At 33.4% G+C, this 27,573-nt stretch overlaps 1 protein-coding gene across 7 annotated transcripts in view; it reads right to left on the bottom strand.

Annotated features, from left to right (window-relative positions):
- EPHA7 (EPH receptor A7) overlaps positions 1-27,573 on the bottom strand; it is a 167,274-nt gene that overhangs the window by 14,002 nt on the left and 125,699 nt on the right. The window contains exons 6-14 of one of the 7 annotated variants that reach the window (XM_082406314.1): positions 19,223-19,347; positions 16,201-16,384; positions 11,250-11,358; positions 10,542-10,597; positions 6,027-6,140; positions 5,013-5,198; positions 4,369-4,430; positions 2,648-2,857; positions 1,782-1,931 (exon numbers count right to left, since the gene is read on the bottom strand). In XM_082406314.1, coding sequence (XP_082262440.1) covers positions 1,782-1,931; positions 2,648-2,857; positions 4,369-4,430; positions 5,013-5,198; positions 6,027-6,140; positions 10,542-10,597; positions 11,250-11,358; positions 16,201-16,384; positions 19,223-19,347 — 1,196 coding nt within the window. The other 6 variants (XM_082406315.1, XM_082406316.1, XM_082406313.1 and 3 more) reach the window with 6 other exon arrangements.

Below are 27,573 nucleotides of genomic sequence, written 5' to 3'. Positions count from 1 at the left end.
TTGAATCTAGTACAGAAGGAAGGTGTCAAAAGAAATGAAACTCTGCCGAGTGTCTAGGGAAATGTAAATATTTCTCTTTCTCTGCCCCAAGGATTTGTTTGCCCACATTTTGACAGTCCATGAAATCTTTGACACTGAGACCTGTCAAATATTAACAACTTTGCCTCTGCCAAATGGACTCATCATTCAGACTTTTATCTTTGAAAAACCAAAACCAAAACCAAAAAAAAAAAACCCCCAAATATAAAAATTTTATGTAATTATTCAATTCAAAATAGCAAAAGATTTCACTGATTTCAAAGCTCCCCCTCTTCAGGCTGTGAATTTTTCAGCCAATGCAAACATTTATTAAAAGATGTATTGAAAATTACCTTACCAACAAGCAGTCTCATTTTAGTTGTCTAAAAATAGCTATTTATAAGTTTTAAGAACCATAGGAACTTGATGTGGAAAATTCTAAAATAAAAAAGAGATACTAATTTTATATAACAATGATCATGATCTGTTTTTGAAAAATAACTCAACTTTACTGTTAGTCAGCGTCTATTGCTGTCCATGTTTATAGTACCTCGAGAATTGACTACTCCAAACCGGTTTGCTTGTCACATCCTTCTTTTCAATGGTAACATAGAATTTCTTCAAGCACCACTTATTTTTTTACTCTGTTCTTCAAGAGCATGCATTTTTACCATTTCCAAATTCCTTCAAAAAGAAGCTTTCATCAATTTGCCCCAACCTAACCTTCATTTCAAATCACTAACGATGTATGCATCTCCCTTATAGGAGATGCATAGGAGTCTATTTGGTTGGTCCCCATACACTTCACTAAGCCTTTATTTCTGGACTTTCCAAAGGGCTCCCTCGGCGAATTCTCTAATCAACTATGAACCAAGGTCTTCTCCATATTTCTAGTTCAAGTCCAGGGTACCTTCCTAGATTTTACATTTGCTCTACTTTTATCTAAATTTCACTCATATTTTCAATAAATTAAGCCATATGAATCTGCCAGTACTTGAAAGCTTCTGGCTTACAAAAATGTTAATTTCGTAAAATTCAACTTAGAGAAGCAAATACTTACTTGCACTTATGCTATATTGTTTTATAAATGGTTTCTTGGTGTGAGACGTATACGCTCAAGAACTATCATCAGCTTCTTAAAGGATAACAACGTATCTTACGCCTTAGTAACAAGATACACATTTAATAAGTTGTATTTTTAGAAGAAATTTCCAAAGATAGTCCCATTGTGATTACATTCTAAAATATCACTATGAAACACCAATATTGATCATAGAATCTAGGTTATCTCATGAAATTAAAATTTAAGTAAATCAATCAACAATAGATAATTTAAACAGATTTTATCAGGAAATTAAAAAAAGAAAGACAAGCTTCAACAACAAAATCAAACACAACCTTCCTCACCCTCCCCTCCGCAAATGATTCTTTTATTCATGTGACTCTCCCACTACAGGTGTGCAAGCTCAGCATGATTACATTTATTAAGGAGAAATATCCTTTGCAGGCTTCTATTATGTCCAGAGAATTTAAATAAAAAAAGAAAAAGCAATTCTTCAAAATGAAGACAAAATGAAATTAATTGAACCACTAATTTATGGTAATTATTGTGGTAATTTGTGGTAATAATTGTGAAAACTCAGCAATCATCTTTTTATGATTCTATAAAAGTTTCTTCTTATGAGCCATTACCTACATGTTCCCATAATATGAATATTAATGTATTAAATAAATCCTTTTAGTTTAAGTAGTGTAACACTTACATCTTGATTTGACATGTCCCAATAAGGTCTTTCTCCATAAGACATAACTTCCCACATGACTATTCCATAGCTCCATACGTCACTGGCTGATGTGAATTTCCGGTACTGGATGGCTTCAGGTGCTGTCCACCTTACTGGAATTTTTCCACCCTGTATAAAAAGAAATTGACATTTTAAGTATGTATAATAATGTATAAAACATTTATAGCAGAACCATTAAGCTACAGTTAAACACTTGTGTATTTGGTTGGCAATTCAGCAGTATCAGGTCTATTCATCTTGAATTTCTCTAAGTGCACTTAAAGTTACTAATCTGTTTTTTAAAATGTCACAGTTAAGTTTTCATTTTTAAGGCAAATCAATAATGGACCTATGTGGTTGTAGGGCAAGAGTCTAGTCGAAAGGACAATAACAAATTAGACAAAACAGCTACTAAAATGGAATGAAACATTGGAATAATATCAATAGTATATAAGTAAATCCTCATATTTTCCCTTTTTCTAATCTTACAAAAGTTATAAGAATTAGCATAGTTAATCTTTTATTAAAACCTTTATTAAAATGGGATTATATTTTTATGCTACAATTATGACTGCTAGTACCCAAACGTTGTATGTGTATATTATTTATATGAACATCCCAATATAAAATAAGCTGTTCTCATTTTTATCATTACTTCTCGTCTTAGCCTATATGTAGATTGTAAAAGCAACAAAGATTCTTCCAAAAGGAAAAAAATAGCAACAACAAAAAGCTGAGATCAATTTGCCTCTTTTCTCCCATTTAGTTTTGTATTATTAGGCCCTGCTTTCTTGGTAGGAAAATCGCAGGAATATGAAAAGGTGCAGTAATAGACTTTTTCTTACAGTCGTTGTATAGACAGCTTCTGGATCGTCCTCTATAACCCGGGACAGGCCGAAATCTGACACTTTACAAACAAGATTGCTGTTGACAAGAATATTACGAGCTGCAAGGTCCCTGTGAACGTATCCCATATCGGCCAAATATCTCATTCCAGCAGCAATTCCTCTCAGCATTCCTACTAACTGAATGACTGTAAATTGCCCATCGTGTTTCTACAGGAAGACAAAAATGAAAGTCCAGTTAGCTATGCTTTGAAAGGGAAAAAAAATCACCATGAAAAATGTCTGCACCCTAGTCATTTTCTACTGTATACTAGGAATCACCAGTTAATTTTCTATGTAGTGTAGACACTTGTGGAAGACATAACAGGTGCTGATTTAACTTGATAGATAGTCAGGTAATAGAGTTCTGATAATCATTTAGTTATTTATATGGATGTGTTGTTCTGATAATCATTTAGTTATTTATATGGATGTGTTGTTAACATTAACTAATAATAATTTCAGATTGTGCAAATCCAAAAGTATACGCTAATTTTTAAGTCGAAGTTAGGGAATGGAATATAAAAAAAAAATGATCCCTGACAGTTAACTGTTTTCCTCACTTGCCAAAAATTACATAAATAATCTAAAAATATAAAAGGGATAAAGACACATATATTAGCTTTCTTTCTCTAAATGGTAAAAAATGTAAAGGTGAAAAAACTTCTGAGTAAGGATGAAGACAAACTAAGAGGTAGAAAAGGATTATACTGGCTGACTTAGTTTTCATTTTATACTTTTCATTGTTGTGCTATCCATAGGTACATTACTTATAACCAAGATTCTCTAAAATACATGTACTAGCAAGTAGAATTGAGCACTCTTTGCAACCAACTGGCCACCATATATTTTTAACCCACAGATTTCTCCAATTGAATTACAGATACGGTGCATGAGGACTGTGGATTGAGTAGATGGGCTTGCTAGGTGATGCTTTCTTCCAGAGAGTTGACAGTTATGCATATCATCTTGCGTGTCATATGCAAGATGACAGTTGCGTCTTGCATATCATCAAGATGCAGCAATAAAGACCTCTCAAAATCCTCTGAATCCTTATTAAACTGATCATTCTAGATCATGTATGTTCTCATTATTTTCTCTTTGCCATTTGAAAAAATGTTAACATGTGTTCACGTTCTTAGGTGGAAAGTCTCTGAATGTAAAAATACGTATGTTTTTATGTTTAGAATTTATTATTTATAAAAATAACATACTTGTAACTCTAAAAAGGTTCATAATTCTTTATTTTAGGCTTGGTGTTCACATAACAATATAACAGAAATGGTTCCACAGAGCAGAGCTGGGATCATCCTACCAACGTTGAATGGCTATCTCACTTCTCAGTCTTCTCTGTATTACGTCTGTATTTCATTTATAATTGTACTGAAAAAGTAAAATGCTACGCTACAACAGGTATTCAAATTACGGGGCTTCAGGTATCCTCCGTACTTGTGGTAATATGTCAATGGAAACTATTTTTTAACTACATTGTATCACTTAAATGCTCAAAAATATTCTAGTTCAATCCAGTCTAAGACTCTTTTAATCTGCTTTTCAAAGACAATTTTGTGACCTGTTGAAGTTCATACTGTTCACATTTTACACTGCAAAGAAAAGTTCAGAAAACTACATTGGTAGCATGTATAGTATATTTAGAATGGGAGAATAACTTTGTTACTTACCCTGAGAAATGCATCTAGGGCTCCATTTTCCATGAATTCTATTACAATCATGACCGGTTTCCCTAAAATTACAAAAATATATACATAAGAAAAAACAGTGTTGCTTCCAAAACCGTAGTCTAAACTTCGTATTTATCCTCTTTCTCACTCCGGATAAAACACATGGTGCTCTTTTGAAAGACTGACTGGGTGAGCGGTGAGTATTTTTAACGCTTTTAGTGCTGCTAAACGCAAAGAGTCATTAACTGTCTGTTTGGAACGTGGTCATGATTCATAAAATTAAACAGTAAAAGTCAATGTGTTCTTCTGACTCCTGCTGTGTGAACAAAACTCAGAGAAAATGACACTTTACAGAAAATGTGAAGACTAAACTGTATTACTTTTGTGGCTTTGAAGCTAAATGAAAATATCTGTCACTCCATCTATCTATCAGATATATTCTTTAGCTCTAAACCTGCATTCATTTATCCTGATTTTTTTTTTCTGAGATGGTAACACAAGAGAGAATTTAGTCAGTTACATAACAAGAAAAAAAATTCATTAAGAATATGCAATGTATTTACAATTTGATTTTTTAGTATCTATGAAATAACACTAATTTCCGACAGTTCGCTGGATAAATGAAATATATAATCAATATCTACCTCTGGTAACAACCCCTTCCAAATGGACAACATTTGGGTGGTCAAACTGCCCCATGATGCTGGCTTCACATAAAAAGTCTCTCCTTTGTTTTTCTGTGTAACCAACTTTCAGGGTTTTTATGGCTACCGCAACATCTCTTTTCCCTGGAAGTTTCAAACGACCACTGCAGACTTCTCCAAATTCTCCTGAAGTAACAGAACAGGGAGGTGTATTTTAATGTCAGAAATATTTCCTCTCTTAAAGTAAATGCATTAAATTCTTTAAAAGCACTTTTAAACTTTCCTAAACTATCTGTTACACACACTATTATTTTTTTTTAACTGGGTTAACAAAAACTCTTTCAGAAACAACGTTCAGGTTTGAAATACGCTGCATAATGTACACTGCTTACTAGAGTATAAGGGCACATTAGCAAATTCTAAACATTGATGTTGTTTTCACAGCTTGAGAAGCAAATACTTCTCAAAGATTTAAAAATCTGGAATTCATAGCTACTTATGTCTGCTAGATTTAATGGACTTGATCCAAAAATGTATAATTATTCTGAAGATACATTGTATCCACAGAAAATAATCCTCCTTTTAAATAATCCATACATATTAATCTTCTACATGGAATTACACAGCACAACGGCTAATACCTAAAGCTTAGCAGGAAGATGGTAAATCAAGTCAGAGGAAATGTATATTCCAGCAAAATTCGGGACATTCTAATTATTTTAAATACGAAGTCATTTCTTGGACAGGCCAGAACTATTACGAAATAGCTTATAATAGAACGATATCTTAAAAATCCAACGGAAGACAAAAGATACACGATTCTCTGTACCACATGCTTCTTTTTCACTTTTTTCTTAAGATTTCACAAACAAGTACAGGCTCATTGCTTCTAACAGTTCAGGTAAATGCAAAGGTTCTATACTTGAGTTATAATTATTTGCCTGTCATTATGATGTATGACTTTCGATCTTGGCTAAATGGAACAGCTGAACAAGGAAGCTACAACAGCCTTACCTGCTCCAATCACACGCTCAATTTTAATACAGGAGGCATCTAGCTCCTTGGCGAATTGATGGACAGCTCTATTTGGGTCCTCATAGGTTTCAGGGTCAATGTAGGTTTTGGTGCCTGGAAATTTAACTGTAATGATGTAAGAAAGCATGACTGTGATGAAGCAAAGCACTTATTGTGCAGTCAGCCCAGGAATTTCATTATGCAGAGTGCTCCTTGGAACAGTGAACTTGCTTCCATATCACCTGATTCACAGCAGTTTTAACAGACTACTTCAGTCTGCAGGCGTATAGGTATTATCTGCAAGCTTCTATAGGTAACATAGGATCCAGCTCATAGGTTACTAACTGAATTGCTTTTCCAGTAAATCAACAAAGGACATCACCGAAATTCTCTGACATGACTCTTATCCGACTGGAGGTTTAATTAAATTCACTGCTATCATGGCATAGTTCAAGCCATACTGAGGTTTGTAATGGACTTGGAAACACATTTGTAAATCTATCATTCAGTCAATCAATCAAATTAATACACTGGGAAAAGAAGACATTTCATTTACAGGTAGCCTACTACACTGACAGCAATATTAAAAACAGTTAGACATCTTACTTATTCTTTTGATTTATTTTTTTAAAGACCAACCACCATTGACACAGACATATAAATTAATACAAGATGTGAGGGACTGCTATCACAGAACCAGAGAGAAATCTACTATGACACAGTTTCTTCTTCACCTTGAAGGGCAATAGAGGCCAGATGTACAAAGTGCAGAGTAAAGTTAGAAAATTTACAATATTCCTGGGATCTGCTAACCATGTATGACAGCAATTTGAAAGAGGAATGGTTTATATGAACTTTCAATTATAAGGCTCTGGAAGATCTTAACTGCTATGAGGAGGTAGCCAATATGCCTCAGAAAAGGTAGTCAAAATTCAAACAACATAGAATCATCTTAAAATCTTCTTAAAATGCACCCAGAAGCATGCAGGTAACAGAGAATGCTATGTCAACTTTAAATCAATTACAATAATGTATTCCAAATCTAATCATTTGGTTAAAGACAAAGATAAGATAGATAGGCATATATTTGGTTATATTAATGCAATGAAAAGATACACTATATCCTCAGAAAAACTTTATTGTTTTTAACAAAGCCACTGAACAATCTTTTCATTAAATCTTACTATTTGGAGAACAATATATTTCTTTATGTATTACACTGTAGCCTAACTGTGCTTATGTCATCACATCAAATTGAAATTATATTTTTAAAATAAGCATATAACAAACAAAAAGAAGCAGAATGTATAAAGGAAAAATGGGATTTAAAAATCTTGAATTATTCTGCTGTAGTTGACTGTTTATCCAAAATTGATTGTCTTAAACAATTACTGTTGCAGTCTATAAAACTGACAGATGCTCATTTGTTACTAAAGCTGAACATGAAAAAAAAAAAAAACACAAGAAGAAAAGAGAGAGGGGATAGAAAGAGAAAAGAGAGAAAAAGGAGTACAGGGAAGGGGGGCGGGAAGAGAAAAAGAGAGAAGGGAAGAAAACAATAGGTTAACCTCCTAGATTGGTAGGCAGATGGAGAATGAGCCATCTTCTCCCTTTTTATTCTCTTCCTTTCTTTCATTGTTTGTTTGTTTGTTTTTTTCTTTTTGGTTTGGTTTTGTGATACGGGAGCTGGATTGAAGGTAGCCTTCTGCATCGCAAACGGGTCTCTGATGGTTCTTTATTCAAGCTGTCATAAAACATTTTGACAGGCCAGAGCAATTTTGGCATAAAAACATGAAATACTGCCCAGCTTAGATTCAAAGACATTGTTAGAAGAAATGGTAGGAGGAAACAAAATGTAAATTGGAATTGCTTCACTAAACTCCTCCATCGTGTTTATATCTTTAAATGTAACACTTGGGGCCATGGAGAGTGGAGGGCACCTGATACAAATGACTGGACATTCTATTAAATTCAGTGCTCTAAAAGCTAGGAAAATGGTTGCTTTCATGTTTCTGTAAAAATTCAATCTGGTGTCTTAGCACCTCAGGAAATTGTCTGTATACTAAAGGAATAAAAGGACACCAACTTGTAAATAGCTGGTGACCACAGTGTCGTACTTTACGTATTGTAAATACAGTCATAAAATCAAATAAAATGCCTGGTTCTCATCAAGTGACAAGAAAAGATATCCTTGTAAAAAGGGTAATTCAAAAATATCAAGGTTTTACCAAGATAGGATATCTTAAGTGTACTTTATTTTTCTTTCATTATTCGTTTCAAAATGGATGCTTTAAAATAAGAAAAATTTTGATGTAATTTCTGAATATTTTGGTCTATTGTTTTTCCTGATTTAAGAGTATGAGCTTTTTTGTGTTTTAATATCTCATTTACATTTCTCATGAATGTTAAACATCTTAAAACCAACACTGATATTTTGCTCTAGAGATGAAAACTGTTTATATATACCTCAAGCTTATCTTTTCTATGTTAGCAGGTAAAACATGCAGCTTTATTTTTTTCTAATTACAAACTGGATGTCAAATGTAAAAAAAGGGGATGGCACCAAAATATCAAAACTGAGTGATGACAATTAAGCATTAGGCTATACATCATGTTTTAGGTAAGCCATGTTTTAATTTACCTTCAGCATTAACCTGCAAGCTAATAGCAAATAAACTAAGAGGCAGCATTTGATCATTTGGGGATGTCTCAGATATCCTCAATGAAGAAAAGAAAAGTGACATACTGATTAAGGTATTATTAAATGATTTTGCCATCAAATTATTAACATATGGATAGAGTCAAGGATTCCAGCAACTATAGTCTTATGTCACTCTTCTATATACATTTTAAACTAGATACAAAAATTAATGCATTCAAGTTTTGATCCTCTCCTTTCTGTCTGGGGAAGTGTTAAAAGTATTCTCTCATGTCATGAAAAAGAAAAAAAATGTAACTTCCACTTTTTCTGTATATCCTCTAGGTGTAAACGGCCTATGGTACTCTCATTACTGGGACTTGTCACAAAATCACTGCCAGATTAGCAAGAGGACGCACTGACATTGGGAGCATGTCAAATAATCCCAGGGGGGAGGGGGCAGAATCACAGGTGTTCAGTCATAATCAGGGGCAGATTTAAGTTTTGTGGGGCTTGAACCTTCTACAATTTGGGATACTTTCTTTAAGAAAAAATATTCTACACACTAACTTGCTAGGGCTCTTCCAGGGCCTTGAAAGGAGTCTGTGAAAGTGAGGGGCCTTGAAACTTAAACTTCATGATAAAGCGCCCTTTGGTCATACCTTTTACTATAATTTCTACTGTCCCAATACCCTTCCTGCTGTCAGTGGTTGGAATTTTACAGAGTTTCATCATCAATTTGGATATGTAATATGTAAAGCCACTTTTCTTTTGAAAACTAAAGTTAAGGGAGCTATTGGTTCAACAATTAATAACACACTGAAGAAACTTAGGAATGATAATAATGGTGTTCACAACTTGTGTTTTTTCAACCACACATTTCCCTGATTGATGCTTACATATTCCTGTGACTTTAGAAGGGGTATATGACAATATCTTCTTAGATACTGACATAAGAGTTTGATAAATAACACAAAAATAGATGTAATTCTTATGCCATTTACAGGAAATTTATCTCCCCATGAGAAATTTTCATAAAGATTATGGTTACTAAGAAAAATAATAAATAAAATTATTTTTCAATATCTTCAAGGATTAAAAATAGGAATAATGGGTTTGGATAAGGGCATCATCAATTATCAGAACTAAAATCATTTCCCTGTTAGGATTTTACTTTGACTGCAAGAAGTCAACATTTACTTGTACGGCTCTCAGTTTTTCACTTGCCATCCACATGCAACAACGATAAGATTAATGCAGTCGGGCATCTATTTTCTTTGGTTCCCTGAGCTTTCTTCTGATATTATTTCTAAAATAAACTTTTAAGAATCAGGTAGCCCAAATCCACAGGAAAACATCAGAGGATTGAATCCTATTATTATACTATTTACGTCCTTTGAAATATCATCTGTGATGGACATTTTACAGTAGATGGAGAGAAAGAGGCTCCTTAGCTTAGTCTTTCATTATATCATCACTCATTGGGTAGAAAAAAAAGGGCCTATCCTTTTAACTTGAAATGAATTCCTGAGCTACAACATGGGCACATGCAATATTTAATGAATCATTATTAGAATGATATGAAACACTTGGGCAAAGTTTGCAAAAGGAACAATTGTGACATAAAAGCTGCTGAATATCCTTGTAGTTATATTAAAATTTCTTATGAGAGATTACATGTCTGAATATATTTTTTAAAAATTCACATCATATGATCTTCATTCTGCATATCTTGTTCAAATGTTTTAAAGTAACATTTTTGAGCTCATGATATATTTTCAAGCCTGATGCATTAGGAATTTATTCATGCCAATATTAACAACCAGGTTTCTGTATTAATTGGGGTAAATAATAATAAAGAAAAGCTAAACACTTACAATGAAAGTAAAGCTCTTCATCCCCTTCTTGGTCAGCTTTGCTATAACCACAGTGCCTGGAAAAAAATCAGATTTTTGATGATTATTCTCAACCAATAATCTCACTTTATATATTTAAAATTCAGTATGATATACCTTAATTACTTAACAACATGCTAGTTAGAGCTATAAACAAAATACATAAACTTTCTGTCCATAGTTCTGAACTCAATAATAATATAGCAATTCACATGATTTAAAAAAAGCAGGGAATAGAAAGTCTTTGTGTGAGACATTGTAGAAGGGACATATTTCATAGATTTAGATTTATCAATGAGTGAATATTTGCTTATATTTTTTCCTGAAAAAACAACAACAACAACAACAGATTTTAAATGGTTTCCACAAACCATTACCTAAAAGAGTAAATCTTTCCCCAGGTGTCTTCTATATTTATTACAAAAATCTAACTCTGAAAATAACTAATAAAAAGTCACCCAATAGAAATTACAATACTCATTCCTCTTAAACTAAAGGCAATGATCAAGCTCACACTACATTCTGACCTTGGGAGAATGGAAATCTATTGACTTTCAATGTTTCATATGAGACAACAAATGTTTGCATTTACTATTTAACATTCTAAACTCAACAATAAGTAATAGGCTGACATAATTCTGAAAAATCAACACATTTTATATTAGAGATTAGAACAAATTTGTCTCCTACCTTCTTCCAATGATGAATCCAAAGACCATGAACACCAAAATGATGGTCCCGGCCACTGCAACCACGGCAATTATAATAACAGGGTTCTGTTCACTGGAGACTGCTGTAGCTATAAACAGAAAAAAAAAAAGGCTCAATAAAACACTCAATATCTTGCAAGCACTTGAGAGAGGTTAAACAAAATCTTATAAACAAGACAGCTATGCTATTAAATTCACCTTTAATTTAAATGCATTCTATTGTAACATAAATTTAAATAAACATTTATTTTTCCATTTTAAATAAGTGGTAAGGACAATACTTTCATCTATTTTATATTCTTCAGCTAGAAAAGATCCCTACAAAATGCCTTATTGAATGGCTATCCCCTGCTTAATTGTTGGAAACTTAGTTATAAATCAAGAGAGAAAGATCTTTCATCTACAATTGCTATTAAATCCTTATTTTTCCCTCAGTGAGGTATTTGATCCCTCTGTGTCTGTTTTCCTGGTGTGTAAAAAAGGAACCCAAATACATACTCTCAGCATTTTTCAAAGCACCTTAAATGATTTATCTCTCATATCATCAATATAGAATAAAAATCATCATGTAATCATAGTAAATCATTATGAATTTATAATCCACCTTAATTAAGGAAAATGAACAGAATTACTGGTATTAATTTGACAAAGTAGGCAATATACACATTTGAGAGTTTAAGAGCTAGGCTATTTATGAAAGAGCCAACTTTCTGCAAGCACTGTAAAAAACATTTTTGCATTATCTAATCGTAGTTGCTTCCTGTACAATGCTAAGTGATTCTTCTACGCTCATTAAGGCAAGCCCAGCTGAACCTTTCTGAGAGTCTCTTTGGGAACAGTATATGTTTACATGTCCTTTAAAGCAGCCTCTGATTCTGATTCTTCATCGAGTCACACGGCCTTCTCACTTGGATTTTTCCAAATTAGTGAAGTTTTACTTATCTGGCAATTCACAATTGTCACATTTTCCCCAGAGCATTATATTTTCAATACCAGTATAGACTTCATAAAATAATCAAAAGAATGCAACACAATGAAAATATATATTCCAATCGCTGATCCAGTTGCAAATTGATAATTATATAATATCAAACTAATATAGTTTGCTTATTTCTGAAAAAATCAACAGCTGTAATCTTTAAGGTAGGATGGAAAATACTACTCCTTCTTGGTGTGGCAAGGGACTCAGTCTCCAGAGCAGTAAATTTTATGTAGGCAGAGTGTGTCTTGCCCCAACAGGAAGCATAAATTTTTCTGATTGGCCTTTCTCTAGTTTATCTACGTCTCCCTCCTTTGACAACTCATCTCTTAATTTTGTATACCTATGCTAACTATAGATAGCTCTTATGTTGAAAAACAGTAAAAACAGCTCTGGTGTATTGGTTTCTGAAAAGAGGTATTATACACACTCCGTAATTCAGCGCCTGCTGATTTGCTCCCTGAGGGAATGAAACAAGGGAAAAAGAAAAAGAAGAAAAAGAAAGCAACTTTACAGCTTTAATTTCTGAATTACAGCCTATTATGATTAAACAGAGAAAAGATGCCTTCAAGTATTTTTCTTGGTTTGGTTGTTTTTTGTTTTTATCTGTCTTTTAATATATATTAAGAGAGGAAAAAGAATGGAGTAGTTTTGTTCATGAGAAAGGAAAAAATTAAACACGTATGTGTAGAAATTGTTTTCAGTCAATCTGTCCCATGGGTCTAATTTTTTGCTTGTCTTAGGCTCTGTTCTGCCCATAGCTTCAGAAACAGAACTCCAATGAGAAAACTGAACTCAGGTGAATGATGAATTAGAGTTTGTGAATATTTACTTACATATTTTTATATATATTCAGGGTCACACTTTAATCTTAACATAGTCAAAATTTATGGTTCATATTTTCATTTAATTCATGGATAATACATTTTAAAAGTAATTTATATGTGTCATAATCACTACACCATGATTTAAAAATTGTGAAAACAGTAGCGTTGGCTCTGTGCAGAAGCGGATTTTAGGATGTATGTGCAATGGAATAATCTGAGTTCTCTTTCCAAACAGTGCTCAGGTAACTTCTCTTTGGTGGCATTTCCCTTCTTGCCCTCCTTCCTAGCACAGAGGATCACTGTTTCCTGACACTCTGATAGCACTGGGCCATGCACTCTACCAGTGCTCAATTGTACGGTCAGAACTTGTGTACAAGTTTCTCTCTTTTCACTAACTGAGAGCATCAAATGTGTCATGTGTTTCTGTACTTCCCTAATTCTTAGCACAGTAACGTGTGCTAAATCAGTAGTTCTTAAAAGGTGTCTGGGAAACCCTGAGGGTTCCTCAGGAACATTCCAGGGAATCTGCAAGGTCAACACTATTTTCATTTAATGTTATTTGCCTTTTTCACTCTCACATGCTTACAAGTGCACAGTTGAGTTTCCCAAGAACTTACATGACACGTGATAATATCACTCTGATGGCTAATGAAATGCGTATTGTGTATATTTGTGTTTTAAAAATTTCTCAGTTTTAATTTCTAAAGTGGTGAACATAAATAAATATAACCCAAATAGTCAAAATCTATTTGGGGATCTTCAATAGTTTTTAATAGCTTGTAAGGGTTCCTGTGACCAAAAGGCTTGAGAATGGCTGTCCTAAATAAGAAAAGCTGACATTCAAGACTGTCTGTGTGCTAGGCACTGAACTTGGCACTTTGGGTACATTAACTTATTTAATCCTCAGGCTACTCTGAGAGCTGGGTGCTGCTATCCTAGCAACTTCTGCACAGAGAAGTAGCTCATCCAAAGTCACACAAATGGACATGGCAGAGCTGAAATGTGAAAACAGGAATATGTCTACTAGCTCCGACTGATCCTGATAATCTGTTTTTTTGATGACTGTGAGGTATTCCTTTCTTGCTTACTTACTGACTGCCTTCTATGCATCAAGCACTATATTAGGCGCTGGCAAGACTAAAGTAAGAAAAGGAGATATGGATTGTTCTTTCATCAACTTGACCTTCCAGTGGAGAGACTATTCTGATGATAAAAAATCACCAAATCCTTTCTAATGCAAAATTCATTTTTAACATTAATTTCATGTGCTCATTCATGTTCTACTACTTCATCTCAATTTCTCTGAGGGTTAGTTACTTCATTGTTAAATAATGAAAATAATATCTATGAACCTCAGCACTAGTAAATAATAGTTTGACCCAACATTCTTAATTTACGAAGTCAGGAAAATGTACAAACTCATTTTTGAAAGTTTTCAAACCTAAACCTTTAACTGATAAAGAATGTTTGGGTAAGTATAGCCGATTGATGGTTCTTTAAGTTTGAACTATTCATTAGAATATGAAAAAAAACATAGTTTGAATTGTTTTATTGTATTAGAAATTACAAAGTAAAATATCAAGAGATCAGTCTAAATGAAAAACTACTGCAACACATTTAACAGAAGACCACTCAAATGTTTAAATGTTGAAATATTAGTGTAAAACACTGTAATTTTTTGGGGCCATTGAACTTAGATATTCTCAGTTTTAATCTTACACACTCCATTTAAAAAAGATGACAAAGAATAATGATAATAAGTTTATCACATCATATTATGTGAAATCTTTTTCAATTGATGACTTTTGTGTCTATAATTCTATATAAATTATTTATATTTCAAATTTATTTCAACATATGTTTTATTATTTGAGGCTCTGAGAGTTACTGCTTAATTTAAAAATATAACAAAATATTTTGAAAAAAGACTACTGTTAGCAAACTTCATAAGCAATGGCTAATGCAAAAGAATTTACCAATTTATTCTACCTTTTAAAAGAGCTAGAAAAATATTCTCCCGAAGTCAAAATAACTCTTTGATCAAAATTGTATTGATTTAATTTATTTAAAAAATTTTCTATTAAAAATTGAGAAAAGAAAATCATATAATATTTTTTAGCTAATATTTGTGTAGAAGTCCACAGGAACACTAGATTGGTAAGGAGAGGAGGAGGTAACAGCTGGGTGAACCTTGAGTCTGAGTAATATCGAGAGAAATCAAAAACTTCCAAAACACAGAAACACACTCTGAGGCTTCAACCTAGCTGAATAACAACCAGCAGTGGTACTCAAGCTGTTCTAAACATGCACTCTGACAGTAGACTGGGACGTGCGTCCTAAGATACATCTGCTTATTTGTGATACACTATAGACACGTGTATTTTTGTTATGTTCCTATGCTGCATTATAAAACACAAAGTGATAAAGGGGATTCGAGATATTGCTGATGTTCTATTTTTAAGCTGAGTGGTAGATACAGAGATATTCAATTAATTATTCTTAATATTTCACATATACTTTAAATATGTCATTTAGTATGTTGGAAATATTTCATAAAAATGAAAGAAGATGACAAAAATAAAAAGAATGACAAGGTCTAAGATCTTCTTCTTGAATGGCAAGTTTTGAAATCATTGCTAAAAGGTAAGTAGCTTGAATTAACCATGATTATTATAAACCACCTTTCTCTGGCCCACCCTGGTGTACATCCTGGCTTCATTTGGGGGTTTCCGGCTTCATTTGGGGGTTTTCCTGGCTTCATTTGGCTTCATTTTGGGGGCAGCTTTGACTGACAACTAGAGTAAGATCATTTTGGGGTCTACCAAAACAGTCTCTATCAATACACATTTGAACAAGTCCTGCCTCTGTTTCTGACTTCATCTTTTCAAAATAAACCCAGTTTGTATTAAAGAAACTAATTTGAGTCACAAGGGTATACATCACAAAACTGCAAATTTTAAATTATTATTCTGAATAACCTTTACAAAGAATATATATATACATATGCATATACATTCACCTTTAAAAGTAAAAATCATCTTGAACTAAATCATCGCCCCCAGTACTGAAAAAAAAATATGCCAGAGTTATAGAGAGTAAGAATCCAAACCAAAGATGGTAATTACCTTCAAACATTTTACCTGTAGCTTCCTCTAGTGTAGCAACATCAAGTCTGGGACTGTAATTTCCATAACCAGCAGCAGTAAAAGCCCGAATCTGGAAAACATACACTGTTCCTGGCTTCAGGTTATTAATGGAGGCCGAAGTGGACTTGGTTTTTAACGTCGAGTAGGTCCGTTCCCTTTGATCCTAGAAACAATACAGGGAATATTTAATTGTGATTGCAACCAGGCAATTTGACAGCCAATTCTTGCAATTTATTTCAATTTGCTGCATTGTTTTTATAAAGGTTACATTGTACCCTGTGGAATATTGGAACACTGAGTTGTTTCTCAGATAATATAAAATGTAAATGTGAGCACATGCCTTTGTTCTATAAATTTCAAAGAGAAATAATTTTTTAAAAACATTTATGATGTGTTGAGCCTTTGCTTTGTTGGTAGAGGGCACAGTGGCAAGAACTATTTATCCATAAATATAATCAAATGTCCTTTTGACCAAGACACAAGTACACTTGTAAAATCTACAGTTTAGTAGAGGTCTTCACTTCATAATGTGGTTCTCTTAATACTGTTCCTGAATGTTATTCAACAAGCAAAAAGCCACAGGCTAAAAATTTTTATGGACATCTATAAAATCAAGAAACTTAGCTAATACCACCAGCATAGTGACATATCAATTGTTTTCATTAAAAATTGCATTTCTCAGGGGACTTCCCTGGTGGTCCAGGGGTTAAGACTCTGGGCTTCCACTGCAGGGCGCACAGGTTCGATCCCTGGTCGTGCGTGCCCTGCCGCACGGTGCGGCTAAAAAAAAGAAAAATGTATTTCTCACAGAATCAAACCACTTTTACAAAATAGCATTTGATGGAATACTTGAAGTTAAAACTATTAATATAAAAGTTAATGTCTTAAATATAAAACTTAAAGTGTTATATAATTTATGATTTAGCAATATTTTAAACATCTCAGTTCAATTTCCCAGTTTTTCAGATATGAAAACTGAGGCTTGCAGAGTTTAAAAATGTGTTTATCATATTACATATGATAAGCTTAAGAATGGAATAATTAAAAAATCAAGAATATAAAACACTCCATCTAAACAATAGTTAAATGAATAAAAATTTAAAGCTTAGTTGATATGATTCTAATGTGTTGTTTATGAAAAAAGTTATAAAAACTACTCATCAAAATATACAATTCTAGACGGGTTCTTACTTGTTCAATAATAAATACCTGCACTCAACTGTGTCTAGAAATAAAACTATTCAGTGAAATCTGAAAATGTTGGTTTCGTTGTTTGATTTACCTTCACGATGATATTTGCAAAAGCATAAATCAATGTATACTTAAACTGGATTTAGTGAAGCTGACTTGTAATTGTCTTCATTATAATCATTTATAAAAATGAGAGTTGATATTATAAATATATATTTACCTCAAATAAAAGAACTAGGCATAACTGATATTAGAAGACATAATGATATATACATTAGATCACAGGCTTACATACATTATAAAGCAATAGTATTATTTGTAAGATTATTTTGTAATTTGTAAAATTCAGTGAATGTAGATACACTGTTTCTGTCATGTAAAATAGAAAAGTAACTATTTGAACAAATTTATTCCAGAGCAAGGATTTGCAAAATATTGTGTCGCATTGTAAGAAACTTTTCTCTCACTTACCACCTAACTTATATTTTTAAAATGTATCCCATTGCTTTTGAAATCTGATGAAATTTCAGAAGGGACTTAAAACTGTCAGAGTTCACAGGAAAACAGACATAACAAACCCAACACTAAAAACAAGTATCCCCTTAGAAATACATTTGATGAGACAAGAAATGTATTCTCTGGTACAAAAATGAGGTATTTAAAATGTAACTTTGGCTATGGAAGTTACGCATTCATAAAGGAAATAACAAGTAAAAATATTGTAAACTTAATCTGAACGTTGAAACTAATCTTAAACTATCTGTTTTTCCATCAAAGTGAAAAAAAAGTGTCTATTGCCAAGGCACTGTATGCATTTAAACGATTCAATCAAGTCAATTCAGTCCCCAGGTATTTCCAAAGCTTTACGTTTCCATTTTGAAATTCTGTCTAAATGGTTAAAATGGTTATGTATATTAGAGTACTTCAGCTAATTAAGTCAATAATAGTAACACTTATTATTATTATTACTATTAGTAATAATAATAGTTTCCATGTTTCAAACCTTGAATCAGGTCTTTCTGAGAGGTACAGCCTAGAAAATAATTTGTGAACAGGGTTGTGTCTGTCTGTCTGTCTATCTTTCTCTAGATGGGTCAGAAATAAATGCACTCATACACTGAGATATGTCACTACTTACTAAAATTTAGCCATTATAGGGGATTAAAGGGGCAGTACTTGAGTTTTAGCCATGCTATTTTTTTCATGGAGAGAAGGGTATAAAGAAGTAGTAGACATAATTAGTACAACATATATGAAATAAATTTCAGGAGGAATTTAAAGGAGTGAAATATCATCACCTGATTCTGAAGTTCGGAGAACACTACACATTTATTACAGAAAATATTCTTATTTTTTCAAATTACAAAATTATTTGAGGCCACGTCATTACCACCGAAACCACATACGTAAAATAAATCATCAAGGGCTCAAACAGACACCCTAAAAGAAACATTTTCGAAAACACAGAGGGAAAAAAAATACCACATTGGGCCCTGTGGTTTCTGTGGTACTAAATAAACATCCTATATCTAATCGTGAGGACATCAAAACTTGAATACCTAAACATACTACTAGTGGGATATTTTCATCTGTATAACACAAAAACTTAATACACAGAAAGTATCATTATAATAATGAACCAGAGATTCAGGGAGAGGGTTATTAAAAGTGGTTACAATTAACTATCTATTTTGAAGCAGCTCCAAATAGCTGTTATAATGACCAGCTTTAGTCGACAGTGCGGTAGGATGACACAAGACACACCGAGCATCGTACGTGGTGGTACGTTTCAGCTGTTCTTAGCACTTACTTTCTCGTAATACTTGATTTCATATTCGGTGATGACTCCATTGGGATGCTCCGGTTCCTGCCAGGAAAGCTCCACACTCCGCTGCAGCACTCTCTCCTTCATTACTCCGCTCACTTGCGAGGGAGCTGTTTGGACAAGATGTGTCAATAAACAATGAGAAAATTCACTGGATGCCTCAAATCAAATGTCACAACTGATCAGTCCCATGCTGTGCCAGTTTCATTAAGGTAAAAGAAAGCACCTTTTCATAGCTCACAATTCAGAAGCTAATGAATATTCAAACAGGACCTTATTACTGTTCATAAACCTTAATAGAAATTTAAATTAAAGTGCAAACAGCAGAAGATAGCATTGTTCAAGTTAGTGAAAAATGGAAATGATGGGGCTGAGAATGACAATTAAGCAAAGGAATGCTAATTAAGGCTACAAAATATGATTTCTAAGTCCAAATATTTATTTCACATGCAACAGCAGTACACTTTTTAAAAGAAACAAATAACTTGATACTGTGCCAAAGTATATTAAATGGCTACTTTCATTTTCAATTAAAGGAATCAAACTTTAAAATAATGTTTTTATGTTTCACGTGTGTGTCTGTGCGTGTGTGTGCGTGTGGGTGTTTTATACTTCATTAGGTTAAGGTGTGAGAAAATGGTAAGGCTTCTGTTACTTAAATATGTGCGTGATCACACATACACACACAGACTCTTCCACATGTAATTTATACCTACGTAACCTAGGCTTCAAGCTTTGATAGAAGCAATTCAAGCTACAGTTTTGCTTTCTCTCTATATACAGATAATAACATGCTAGAGTTCCTTCATCCTAATTAGTGGCATATACTCTTTTTGGTAGCTAAGACTGTGGAATGTAGCAAACTAATTTGCTCTGTCTAATTTGTTCAGTGACGATTAACTAGTTATCTTCTCTGTCTAAATGAGTAGCTGCATTGGCTTGGCTGAATTTCAGTGGGGTCATTATGTTTCATGTATCATGCTCTATCTCATTCTGTAAAATATTTTCAGGCTGTTAATTTAATTTTCAGATGTCCAAAATTGTTAATAATCCTGCTGACAGAAAAGCAATTATATGGGTCTAAAGCTGTTTAAGCAAGCTTCTGATGTTTATCCCTTTGGCTTTATTTTGTTTCTTCTACTTCTTAATATTTTCTTATATCAATGTCTAGAAAAACATTTGTCACTGCTGTCTGGCTTGACGATTTTGAGGGAAGGACCTGGAAGATGCATGACTCCCATTTCCTCTCAGATTACTAACAAAAGCATAACTAGGGCAGATTAAGTGGAACAACTTTCCCTTTAGGGGCATGCAGCTGAAGTACTCAACAGACTGTTTACAGACTAAATGCGTTTCTGATATGTTTCCAACGAAGCCAATTTCTAATAAGGAATCTTATTTTTGCCACGACTTTTAAAACCTGGATATATGCAGCGAAGAAGAACTTGTTTCTAAAGTAATTTATCTCTCCACCCATAACATTTTTAGCATCTCAGCCAACTGTGTGGTTTAAGAAGCTGCATCCCCAAGCCATAGCCTTGGGAAACACATTCCCCAGCTAATGGTGAGATGAGATTCTACTTAGCCAGTAATCTCTAATAGTCTAATTTACTTAAAGCCATTCATAAAATCTGTATTTTAATTTTAATTAGTAAAAAACAGAATGCAGCACAGGTGAGAATACTGCAATAGTTAATACATAAATTACTCAGTAAGGCTGCTGGGTCTCCGATCAGGGTTTACGGCATGATGTGTGCCATTTGGAAACAGGTTAAATGGAAATAGGTGGGAGCACTAGTAGGTGCCAATCTCTAGGTCTTCTTTGAACAACACACATAGCTTAATGTGATCTTCAGTGTAAGTCAAACTATAAAACACTTTGCTTAGTTCCTATCCCTAAACAGCAAGATGAGGGAGACGAGACACTGAATCCTCCAAAATATGGCAGAGACTTGGGGTATAAATGTACCTCATTTAGCTCTAATATGTTGCAGCAAGATCTAAGTATAGTATGAGACATGATTTCTGCAAGTTACACATTAACATTAAACTCATTACTCATCCTGGAAAAAGAACTTTTACCAATAAAATGATGGTAATTGGGAAATGGGGGGAAAGATGCCAAAAAACACATTTGAAATGTACAGTATTTTGAAGCCCGTAACACAGCACTAGCGGTGCAGTACTCTACAATGTATTTTCCCTCTTTTGTACAAAGAGCCATATCTGTCAGTGACTATACTCCTGATTTCCTGTGTATTTCTTATTTTTAAAAATTTATCCCTTGCTAATACTGTATCAAGCCACACATTTAAAAGAGTCAGAGACAGAAGTACTAGCACATGGCCCTTGAGAATAGATAAATTGCACGTAGGAAAAATCTTTCCCTACCTTATGTCCTTCAAATACAACACTTTGGTACATAAAAATTGATAATATTTTCCCTTGAGTTTCAATATCTCAGGCATAGAGAATATACAACTCATAAGATATACAGTTTATAAACAAAAATATCTCTAAGCTAATCAGATTCTAACAGTCATGATTTGCAGATAAAGTTATACATAAAAGTAAAATTGAAAGAAATATTAAAAAACATTGATTTCTATGGTTAATATATTTGATCTGCTAAATTAATCACACTGTAACAATTTCACTAAGAATATGCTCTTACACCAAAATATTCAATTAACTACAATCTGAAGTTCATTTTGAAAAGAATATGCATACAACTAATTAAATCATATACATACTTAACAACCCATAAGGTATTATGACATTTATAATTTTCATAATTATCAAAGTGAAATAAAATCTTTTGTAATTGGAATTAATGTGAAGCTAATAAATAGTAATCGACAATAGTAAATTGCCTGCATTGGAAAATGTAAGAAAACAAATTCAGAGAGGCAAGCTTTTAAACATGAATTTGTAGTAGAGTTTCTAAAAAATGATTAACAGATTAATTTCTCACCTAAATTTCTAGAAATATTCAGCTATAAAAATTAATTTCAACTGAAGAAACAGATGGAACGTTTTGCCCTTAAATATTTTCAAGAATTATTGGGGACATATCTGGAGTCTACACAAATGACAGTGAAAGACGATCTTAGGAAATACAGAAATGTTTTCTGTGGTTTAAAGTGGTAAATCTCAACAGTATAAAAACAACGTTGATGCAACAGAAAAGCAAAAGTCAAATAACAGGCTAAAAGGTAAATTTGTGGGCTAGGATCGTTTAGTATGAGGCTTTGAATTGAAAAATAATCAGTAAGAATGGTGGGTTTATGTACAGACCTGAACCAGTCAACATTTTCCAGATTTTGAGCTTCAAGCACTCATGCATGATCTTTGATCTTAATCAATTTTTAATTAAAATCCAAGTACAAAAATTATATTTAAGTTACAAGATGAAATGTACTCATAAGGGCTCCATTCCCCCTCACCCTATGCCCCCCACAATGTTAAGCTTACCTATATGTATGGAAACATTTCCTAGCATAAAGTGAGGAAAAAGACAATTTTAAAACATAATATAGTAAGCGAATGGCCCTCCAAACTCCATACTCTAATCTCTGGAATGTATGAATGTGCAACATTACAAGGCAAAAGGGACACTGCAGATGTAATTAAGGTGATAGACCTTACAATAAAGATATTATCTTGGACTTTTTCAAGTGGGCCCAATCTAATCACATCAGTCCTTATGAGCAGAGAGATTTCTCCAGCCAGGGCTAGACAGATGTTGCGAAAGGTGAAGCCAGAGAGATCTGAAGCATGAGAAGGAATCAACCCGCCACTGCTGGAGGAGTCACGTGGGGAACATAAGGTATGGGGGCAGCCTTTAAGGATCAAAGACATGCCCTAGGTGACAGAGGCAGAGAAATGGAGACCTCAATGGTACCAGCACAAAGGCCTGGAATTCTGACAACATCAATGAGGTTGGAAGTGGATCTTCCCCAGAGGCTCCAGATAAGAGCCCAGCCCATCTGACAACTTGACTTCAGCCCAAGAGGCTGGCAATTGAGGCTCCAGCTGAGCCCCGCCGTGTTCAGACCTCTGACCCACAGAACTGGGAGATAAGAAATGAGTGTTGTTTTGAAGTTTTTGTGGTAACTATTTATGGTCGCAATAGAAAACTAATACGTACAGTAAAGAAAGAATAGATTTACTGGAATTTTAACAAAGTCTGTGAAAAAAGGTTAGTGATAGGATAGTTTAATAATGCAATATGTTGAAATTTATGTTGAAATAACATGGAATCAAGGAATTTTGATCTTGATTAGGACTCAAAACACACTGTCTTATAGAAAAGAAATCTCCATCATACATTTGGAAGAATTTTTTTTTTTTTTTGTGGTAGTACTTCAATGAAGTTCATGAATTTGATTTTGGATTTTAAAAGTAATTTATTTATACTGGTCATTATTTTCACTACATAAATTCTCCCACTAAATTTCAACAAAGAATGGTGAGTGGAAAAATAATATTTGTATTTCTAAATAATACAATCAGGAAAGATAGGTCAACAAGTATGAAATGACCTTTCACCACACACCTCAAGTTGTTACATCCATTGACACTTATTAGATTTCCATTAGGTAAACACAAAAAGTGAAAATGAAAACATCTTTAGAACACAATCAAATGCAAATCTGACAATTATAGAATAATAGACTTTTATTGAACACTTTTGTTGCTTTATAGTATGGAGCTCATTTTTGTCATCCTTTGAAATAACAAATGTGTGTATTATTAGGAGTTTAGGATTTTATAATACACAACTTTTAGCTTTCTTACTCTTCCCCATAGGTGTTTCATTTTTGCACTACAGAACAAATGTATAAAAACACATGTAAATTTATTCCAATAACAAAAGAGTAGACCAAAAGTATACATGATCCAGTGGAGTATCATGTAACATATCAATTCAATTTTTAGGGTATTTAGGAATATGTAAAAAATTCTAACGTGATTTCACTAAACTTCAATTTCCTGGCTGTGAACAAAAAAGGGTCAGTAATAATATCATGAGCAATAAATACAAAATTTTATCTAAAAATTAAAGCACAGGGATTAAGGGCAATGGAGTCTGCAGGAATTATGTGCAATCCATTTGCAATATGTACCTGTAAAATTGTTTTTGGTTGGAGAGGAACTTGATTTGTGGCTAAAACAAACATAAATCTCATTCTATAATAAGCAGTTGAACAAATCAGTGGGAAATGAATTGATCTTTCTCAAAATTAAATTACGCTCTTTGCGTTGCTAGCTATCACCTACCAATTAGAATGATGATGTTTTATTCAAAAATGTAAAATACACAATATAATACATAAGACATATCACAGAATGGATTTCTAAATATATTTAAGAACAATTACTGAAAAGGCAACTTGAATAAGAGCTAAAATATAAGATCTGAAAGTTCTGTAACAAAAAATGAATGATATTGAACTGACAAAGCAGGAAAAAGAAAGCATCGTGATTGGGGTGCCAGTCAAGTATATACTGTGAGTAAAGTCAATATCTTTTCAGTAGGGTAATAACACTCCTCACAGAACAACAAACGTCACTACTCTGCTACTTGATCAACTATGGATAGCGCTGTTCTTTAAAGCAACAGTCACAACATCTTTGCAAAAATGATCTGCTAATACATCTTTCTGAAAATAAAGTTTCCTCTGCCATCATCAGATGATTAGTAACCAATTGTTTGGAATGTTTAATTAATTACAATACGAGTTCGCACCTCCTGGAAAGTCTATGTAAAGTGCTTTAAAGGGCAAAGAGCTGAGGGCTGTGGAGAAAGCCACTGTGGCAACTGGTTCTAAAAACATATCTGGACTCCTGCTCATCTCTGCTTAAGTACTGAGTAAAATGTGAATTGATGAGGCCGTTAATTTGTAACTCCAGGTGCATTTGCATTTTCATAGAATTACAATGTAATTGTAACTATCTATGTAAATAAAATAGAATATTGTAAAAACAGCAGGTATAAATTAGGCAGCTGCCCAGAACCAGCTGTATTATTCACACCAGTCCTACCCACAGAGGAATAACTAAATGATAACCTAACATGACAATCCAGCAGGGTTAAGGAGCCCTTGATATTGAGTCATACATGTCACCTATCTTTTCAATCAACAGTTAGTACTTTTTCCTAGCTCAGTTCTACTCAACAAATGTTTGTTTGGCATTTACTCGATGCAGGGCATGGTGGCATTTCTATAGAAACTTACAGTTTGCTATAAATATAAAAAAAAAATATATATATATATATATATATCTCCTTTCTTCCCTACTACAACCGTACAGGTAGGTAGTGTTGTTCTATTTACTGGTGGAAAAGCTAAGGGTTACAGAAATTAAGTAGCATCCACTCAGAAAGGGGCAGATTTTGGATTCAATCACATTTTTCAAATTCCAATCCCTATATTTTTTCAACTACGCTGCAATAATTCTAGGTGCTGGCACTTCTTGAGAGCAGGCACTAGAAGCAGGAAAGCTAAGTCACACACTTAGCATGTGTTGAGACTCCATGATGGGCCATAATGATGAAAAGACCCTTAGGGGTCTACTCAATAGGTAGTAGTCCTAGAACCTGCAGATACCAGAAGAGGTCAATCTGAGCAGAGATTTTTAAAATTACTTTTTTAAAAATGGCAAATGCATGTTATATGCAACAAAATTCAAACGGTACAAGAGAATATAGTGAAAAGGGAGACTTCCTCTGAACCTTGTTCCCATGTCACAAAGTTACCCTTCCCTAAAGCAACTACTTTTAGTAGTTTCTTTGGTATCCTCACAGAAATAGTCTAGATATATACAAAAGTATGTATATTTTAAAAACAGGGATGATATTATTCTAATAGTTCAAAACCCTGATGTTTTTCATTTGTCTTGTATTTTATAACTTGTATCATTCAACACATACATATCTGCATCACTCTTTAATCAGCTGTGTTGTATTCCATTCTGTGAATGTACTACTGATATATTTGACCAGATGCCTATAAATAACTATAGTCGTCTCCTATTATCTTAAATAATAACAGAGCCAGGTTCAAGATTGGATCCATGATTTTCTCTCTAGTGGCCTCCACAAAAAAGTTACAACTCACTGAATCATTCTTCCTCTGCTTCGGCTAATACAGAATTATTTTATTATTTTTTCCCCAAAATCCTATTTCCCTTGCTGACAGTACTACACAATGTAATGTTTAATTATTTCATAGTTGTTTGTCTCCTCAGCTATTCTGATGCTCCTTGAAGGCAGGACATTTGGAGAAGCAGTAGAGCGAAGGACTGAAGAGCATGGGCTCAAAGCCAGTCTACTGGGTGTGCACCTAGGTTCCAGCGTTTATTGGCAAATTGTGCAATCTTGAACAAGGAACCAAACTTCTTGAGCATCAGTTTTCTCAGCTTTAAAATAGCTTTAATCAGAGTGCATACTTCATAAATAGAATTGTTCTGGAAATCAGTATATAAATACATGTTAAATACTTAAAACCACTCCTGCGACATGGTAAGAAATACATATATATATGTATATTTATTATGATCCTATACTTAGTTTGTCTGTATTAGACTTACTGATGCCTGGGACTCATTCCAGAATACTCTGATCCTGAGATCAGATTCAGGCCTCATTATTTTTCAAATGGTCCTCAGATGAAGCTGCTGTACAGCTAAGCCTGAGATCAATTCCTCTGAAGCTTTGGCAGGAAAATAAATTGTCATTTCAATGTGGAATTCCAGGGCTGTCTATAATAAATGCTAGCAAATGTTAGGCTTTTAAATATTGACAGGTTTTATTCAATTTCAATCATTTAGAAATGACCAATTTCCATAATTTATACTCTCTATTTTATATATACCAGCTAAACAGAAAGACATTAAGGTTAAGTCATTTAGAAGGAACGTATCATTGTAAAAAAAATGAAATAACTACCAAAACGGGAAGAGGTCCAACAACACACATTCTTTTAAAAATATTACATATTAAGTTGAGAGAACAATACAGATGAAGCAATTTCTTCTATTTTGGGTGGTGGGGAAATTAATATTTTGATTGCTTTAGAAAAAAAACACATACTTTCACATGTGGTCTATCAAGTAATCTGACTCCATCTCTAATTTTCCATGAATCTAGAGCTAAAGGCTACCTATTTATAAGGTCAACTACGTGACTATAGTCTCACTTTAATGATGAACTATTTATAGAAATGATTTATAAGGAAGTATGGGATAGCTATAGCCCACAATCAGACCTTTTCAATAATGAAAATAAACCCTTGTTAAGAATAAGATATACATGTGTGTGTATACACATT

The sequence above is a fragment of the Balaenoptera borealis genome, assembly GCF_965194805.1.
Source record: "Balaenoptera borealis genome assembly, chromosome: 9".
Classification (NCBI taxonomy): Eukaryota; Metazoa; Chordata; class Mammalia; order Artiodactyla; family Balaenopteridae; genus Balaenoptera; species Balaenoptera borealis.
This window is presented reverse-complemented; position numbering and strand designations above follow the sequence as displayed.